This window comes from Pyxicephalus adspersus, chromosome 4 (genome assembly GCF_032062135.1).
Source record: "Pyxicephalus adspersus chromosome 4, UCB_Pads_2.0, whole genome shotgun sequence".
NCBI classification, from domain to species: Eukaryota; Metazoa; Chordata; class Amphibia; order Anura; family Pyxicephalidae; genus Pyxicephalus; species Pyxicephalus adspersus.
Genome location: NC_092861.1, coordinates 11,298,477 through 11,305,600, shown reverse-complemented (window position 1 = coordinate 11,305,600; position 7,124 = coordinate 11,298,477). Strand labels below are relative to the sequence as shown.

Below are 7,124 nucleotides of genomic sequence, written 5' to 3'. Positions count from 1 at the left end.
CAAATACTGAAACCTGTAATATTACTGTACAGTAGCATATATAATATATATAATTATATATATATTATATATATAATATAATGACTACTTTGTACTGGATTCAATACAGTTATTTTGTATTGAATCCAATACAAAATAATTTGAAATTCCCGCCACACTCCCACTGGGACCAGGTAAGTCTTTATTTTTTTACTTTAGTGGTTTGAGGTTACCGCTATCAGCTGTTTTTTTTACCCTGATCCACGCTCGGGGTTACCACTCAGGAGGTTACTAGATCCATTGTCCCTTCTTGTACATCTTAAGGGAAGCAGAATGAATGTCTAGGATTTTCAGTTATAACTATAAAAGGATCAAACTATTAATCACAACTGACTACTGGAGAATCAAGTTAGAGAAATCTTAATTGAACACAGTAGAAAATCCAGTTTAGCAACTCTGCTTCCACTTACTAATGTACACAATGAGCAGTGTTTGCTAGCATGAGTTTGCACCAAACCAACAATCGAACGTTAAGGAACGTAGGGGAATGTGAACCCATGGCGAACCCATGTCAGAAAAATTCCCCCATTATTATTTATGATCTTTAAAAAACCTGAGGGGCATGATGCATAGGGTGGAGTAACAAATCAAAATTAGTACAAGGCTATAAAAAAATTCAGCTTGCTGGCAAACAATCTGATGTCATTTCAGCAGCACATGCTATATGCATATCGTTAAGTGTTTGGGTAAAATAGTGCAAAGGAAAAAAGTATTTTTAAAAGACATAAAAACTTCAGCTTTATTCTTCAATATGCTATACTTAGTACTAAATAAAATACTTTAAAAACTTGTTTTCTAATGCTTGTTTGATATTTAATTATGATCAGATTTTAGCTTCTACCTTTGAATGATTTCTTTCTCTCCGTGTTTATACGGTTCTGTTTTTGTTTAGTATTAGTCTCCAAAAACAATCCCTGAAGAAGCCAATAGGCGAAACGCATTGTGATTAAGAGACAGAAAAACTCACAAGGACTCTGTACAATATTGTGTTTTGCTTTATGCTTTTTTTATTATATTATTTATTGTATAGCACAGGCGGACTTTGTCTAGACAGGAGTCCACTTTTCACCAATTAAAAAAACACCTTGTTTTGATTGTTGCTTTAAAAAAAAAAAACACTCTTTATTTCTTCTCTCTGTACATATTGAGCATAGACTCTAGGTTTGGCAACTTTAATGTTAACCCCACCTCACTGGGTATAATAACTCTTTAGTCTCTTATTTAAAAACTTGGTGACATATACCCCCATGCCGTATGGCTTTCCTGCAATCACAACATCTCTGTTATGTTAAATATAGAGAACTCCATGGAGCCCCACAGGCTGCACACTTTCGGCTGGATTTAATAACCTGTAAAATGTAGCTCGTTGTGTGGACATACACTGTACAGAATAACAGAGAGATGAGAGTAATATCTACTTTTGCTTGTAACTGGGCTCCCAATTGTTATATTGTCACTCTCTATATTTTCAAAGGCTTACTGAAAACATCGTTGGCATATATGTGATATAAAACACTCCATTAACCACATGGCCACCCCTTGCAAATATATCACTGGTGAACTGACAGGAACAACATGAATAATAGTATGGCAGTAATAGTGTGGAACTAGAAAAAAAAAAACCACACACACATCATACTAATTTTTATTTAAGAAATAAAAATCAGAAAATACATTTTTCATTTCTTTTCAACCAAAAATTCCATAGTTAATAAATTATCATCTATTTCAGCACAGACTCAATCAGTTGCGTGAGATTGCACAAATTTCATGTGGTAATGGAGGGTTTGTAGCCCCTAATGCGGGAGTGAGGTCCAGCTCAGCGCCCGGAGGAGCCTGGAATGTAAAATGCTGCAACAGTGTTGTAAAGAAGAGGAACACCTCCATCTTAGCCAATGTTTCCCCAGCACAGCTTCTTTTCCCTAGGAAAAAAGAGATCAGCCTTCTAGTAACATCCGGTAATAAAATATGTATTAGTTTAGATATCCATGGGGTTTTATGTAACATTCAAGTCCAATGCAAAATCAATGGGACACTATTCATGACGATATCAGCACTTCGATGTTTGGTTAAACAGTGAAAAAAAAAAAAAAGCATGCAGACAGTTCTCAAGGAACATTCTGTTGTGATCTAGAATGTTTGAACACCAGTAATAGGTTTTGTAAACCATGAAGATTGTGGGTGGGAGGACAGATTAATGCTGAACTCAGCAGGTTTTTTAGAACATCCGATGCTCACTTCAGATTTATTCTTATATGTATGTATGTATCAGACTATAATAATTAATGTCAGTTTTATGTTACTGTCTTTAGAGTTTATCAGAAACATCACATCCCATTTTTCAAACAATTACATTTTTTATATTGATATGAATTGCAAATTACCTATAGAGAATGGAATGAATGCCTCATTCTTTTTGAAATTGCCTTGTGAATCAAGAAAATGTTCTGGGTAAAACTCATAGGGTTTTTCAAAGTAGGCTTTTTCTCTTAGACAAGAGGAGAGCACTGGGATGACTGTGGTTCCCTGTATGGAAAAAATACCAACAAAAAGTCACAATATCACATTCATTAAATTAAGTGAAAAGTGCTTTGTAAGAGATTCACATTCCTAAACATCCTATATGCCATGTGTAAATGAACCCCAATGTATTATATGTGTTTATTTTAACTTAAAGTATACAATATGACTGATTATAAGTAGCAAACCAAATAAATAAAAAATGCATTATAAAAAAATAATGCACTTCAATGGGAGAAGTTGTTCGTTGTCCATATGGCAGTTAAATGCCATTAAAATATCTAAACCTTATTTAAAAGAGTAGTTTCTATAATGCTGGTAATATTAGTCACCATGTTACATGTATAAGTGTTGGGTTGAGATCAAGTGACGTCAGCCCCTGCATCCTCTTGTTATCTCTAGCTTTTAGATCTAGGTATCTTTTTCACATAGAGGAAGCTTCTGACATTGTGGTACACTTCCACCTGGCAATGCACTGAGCAAATCTCACATTGGACAATCTTCAAATGATAAGTTTAGGTCTGCTTTAACAAACTTTTAAACTTCCCTAGCTTGTTACTTATTTCAAGACAATTGTGACTTCCTCCAATGCTCAGTGGACTGAAATCTTCTTCTTTTAAAAAGACCTAAATGGCACTAAACACCCGTAGTCTCAGAATATGGCCTCTTTTTTAAATACATGGGAAAATCAGGGCCCATGAAAGACCTTTGTAGGCTTGGGTTTTGCCTTAGCATAAAAAGTTTTCCATGTTTTCCATATAGAAATAGAAATGTTTAGTCTGATTTCACCATGCACTGTGAGTTTCTAACAGTATGCATTAGTAGTTATAGCAAGTCAGAAAGATGTCCTATTTCCTGCAGTGTACATATCAATATCAACTGCCTTAATATGCCCCCTTTTCCAAACTGACATCCACTCATCAAGGCATTTTATTATTTGAATAGTTTCCCTCAAGAGCTTCAGAGGATCAGGGCTTATGGCTCTTCAAGGTAATAATAGGCTGTGATGTTTTGTACAACACCCTGCTGGATCCCCCACCAGTCACATTCTATCTTCAATGGAAAGAAAAGCTTCAATTAAAAAAGTTTTGACTAAAAAAATGTCATTAGCATGTTGATAAAGGAGAGAGGGAGGGAAGAAAGGCAAATATAGGCATAATAAGCTTTAGCTCTAAAGCCTAAATATTATTTACCAGATTGTTGTGTATACTTTAACTAAAGCCATTTACCTTTGGAATAAAATATCCTCTGAACGTAACATCTTGTGAAGTTGCATGCGGAACACTTCCGGGTGCAATATCACCATATCGCAGGACCTCATGAACAACGGCATCGGTGTAAGGCATTTGCTTACGGTGTTCTAATTTGGGCTGAGCTGTGCCAATGACTCTCTCAATTTCATCTTGTACTTTCTCTGTGGGCAAGCAGATACTTATTAGATCTCAGTTTCTATAACTTATGTTAGTTTAGTACGATGGGGTGCTGAGAAGTTCCTGGCTTTGCCCCCTTCCAGATGAAATAGAAAAATGAGTGTGGGGGCATATGACAGCCTAAAATCTTAGTATGTTACTGTGCAAATATAAGGTCTTTGTGATACTTAAAACTGTTTTTTCTTTTAGTGAGAAGCTGTGATGGCAGAGGCACAAGAAAGTTTCATGTCGTTGGAGTTACGAGCCGTCATGAAGTTTTTGCTTCTCCAGGGAAAGTTAGGAAAGGACATTCACACTGAGATGTCACAAACACTGGGGGAGAAGTGTCCTTCCTACAGCACTGTCAAAACTTGGATGTCTTGTTTCAAGACTGGGCATTTCACCGTTGAAAATGAGCCCCACAGTGGGCACCCCCCAACCTCAACTGACACGGCAACCTGCGATGCTGTCCATGAGCTGATTATTGAGGACCGACGAATATCCGTAAAAAAGAAAGCCCAGATGCTTGACATTTCACGGGAGCATGTTGGGTTTGTTATCACCACTATCCTAGACATGGCAAGCTTTCAGCGCAGTGGGTGCCGAAATGTTTGAACAGTGATCAGGAGAAAGAACGAGTTGAAGCCTCCAAAACTGTTTTGGCCCATTTTGAAGCTACACAGGACTTTTTGGCTAGGTTAGTGACTGAGGATGAAACCTGGCTCCACATCTATGAACCTGAAACCAAGGAACAGTCAAAGGAATGGCGCCACAGTGGGTCCCCATGGTCGAAGGAGTTCTGAACCCAGAAATCGGCCAAAAAAATCATGGCGTCTGTTTTCTGGGACAAAGACGGTATTCTGATGGTGGACTACCTACCCCAGGGGCCTAGTATTACTGGACAGTATTATGCTAACCTCCTGGACCAGCTGAAGGAGGCAATTAAGACGAAACGCAGTGGAAAGTTGACCAAAGGGATCCTTTTTTTGCAGGACAATGCACCTGCGCACAAGTCCAACGTTGTGGCTGCCAAATTGAACACCCTGGGTTTCCAATTGGTCCACCATACCCTCTACTCACCTGACCTGGCCCCTTTGGACTATTATCTGTTCCTGAATTTGAAGAAACACCTGAAGGGGCAATGTTTTGAGGATATTTCTGACGTCAAAGATGCTGCTGAGAGCTGGTTTGCGGCCCAACCAAAAGACTTTTATTTGAACGGTCTAGAAAAACTGCAACTACGCTGTACCAAGTGCATCAGTCTCAGAGGGGAATATGTTGAATAAATGTGTAATTTCATAACTCTGACTCTCTTCTTTCTGGGCAAAGGCAGGAACTTCTCAGCCCCCCTCTTATAGTCCTACCAAACAGGATGCCACCTATCACTAACCCCAGACATAACTTGCAAACAGGCTTGTATACTCACCTAACTAATTTATTATTTGTACTCAGCTAATTCAATTATTTATTGTAAACCATTTAATTGTTTCAGCTCCAGCTTCAACGTAAGAGTCATCACTGTTAGTCAGTGCTGTCATCAATCTGATTCAACTAGTCAATTAGCACTTACAAAAATATATACTTTCATTTAGGGTTAGTCAATCACCATGGGACTTTAACAGCATTGATTTTCTATGACTCCATCATAATAACAATTCAACAATTTATTCAATAAACAAAAAACAAATAATTATACATATAAAACAAAATTACGATAAAACAAAGAATGGTATTCAATAAATTTGGTTTGTTGTTTTGTGGGTAAGCTTTAGGGTTCAAGTTAGAGGTGTTTCTCGGATCTAAGTCCGCTTCATCGGGAACAAGATATACTTCTATCTACACATTCTTTTCTTCATTAGGACAGACAGACCAAAAGAAACCAATCCTTTTCAGATTTAAACTTATGCAGCACATGAGTCACAGGGCTTTCTGGGGGTCAAATTGTGATGTTTTCTTGCTACTTATTCTTATTATAACTCAACAATTTTTTTATGAGCGCTACTAATTCTCGCCACCCTGACCCTCAAACATAACTACTGCACCTCTGTTGAGTTATATTAACCTCTAGAGGTAACCCCGAGTGTTACTCGGGGTAGAAAAAAGTTGCTAAAAGCGGTAACCCCGAGTCACACTCAGGGTAGTTAATCCTATGGGAGGTAATAGTTAATAGAGCCTTACCTGATCTGCCGGCGTCCCGCGTCATCCATCGCTGCGATCTCCGTCTTCTTCTCTCTTCTTCCGGCTGGCTTCTAAGCCCGATGAGTCACCGGGGGGTTCCCGGTGACGTTGGTGCGTGTGTACGTTGCCGGCGGGGCGGGAAATTCAAAATCCATTTGTATTGCATTCAATACAAAATCACTGTATTGAATGCAATACATTGGATTTATATGTGTAAAAACAGTACATTGTTTTCAAGAATATTTATTTTACAGTATATATATTAGTATGAGTATAATATGTATTTTTTTTTTAAATATATAGATTTTTAATTTATTCAATTTATTATTTTTACATGATTTTGTGTTTCAAACTTTATTATACTCATACTATTATAATATACTGTAAAATAAATTTTCATGAAAAACAATGTACCCCTTTTAGACATATAAAACCGGAAAGAAATGAACCGCTAGGAAGGTTAAGAAAAAGTGGCAAGGAATCATCGCATTTGATACCCCTAGAAAGCCCTGTGACTCTGTGCTGCATAAGTTTACATCTGAAAGGGATTGGTTGATTTTGGTCTGTCTGCCCCAATAGAGAAAAGAATGTGGAGATAGAAGTTTATCTTGTTCCTGATGAAGCGGACTTAGATCCGAGAAACGTGTTGAACTTGAACCCTAAAGCTTACCCACAAAACAACAAACCAAATTTATTGAATACCCTTCTTGGTTTTATTGTAGTTTTGCTTTATATGTATAATTATTTGTTTTTTGTTTATTGAATAAATTATTGAATTGTTATTAGGATGGAGTCATAGAAAATCAATTCCATTAAAGTCCCATGGTGATTGACCAACCCTAAATAAAAAGTATATACCTTATTTTTCGGCGTATAAGACGCTCCGGCCTATAAGACGCACCCAATTTTAAACGAGAAAAATCTAGAAAAAAAAGATTCTGAACAAAATACCAAAAAATCACTCTGTGTCAATGTATC

The 7,124-nt window shown here is 37.1% G+C and overlaps 1 protein-coding gene across 2 annotated transcripts in view; it reads right to left on the bottom strand.

Moving 5' to 3' along the window:
- Positions 1–1,668: 1,668 nt before the first annotated feature.
- LOC140328070 (cytochrome P450 2K1-like) overlaps positions 1,669–7,124 on the bottom strand; it is a 14,833-nt gene continuing 9,377 nt past the window's right edge. For both annotated transcript variants that reach the window (XM_072407395.1, XM_072407396.1), the window contains exons 8-10: positions 3,789–3,973; positions 2,424–2,565; positions 1,669–1,961 (exon numbers count right to left, since the gene is read on the bottom strand). In XM_072407395.1, coding sequence (XP_072263496.1) covers positions 1,783–1,961; positions 2,424–2,565; positions 3,789–3,973 — 506 coding nt within the window. In that variant the 3' untranslated portion in view covers positions 1,669–1,782. The remainder of the gene's footprint in view (positions 1,962–2,423; positions 2,566–3,788; positions 3,974–7,124) is intronic.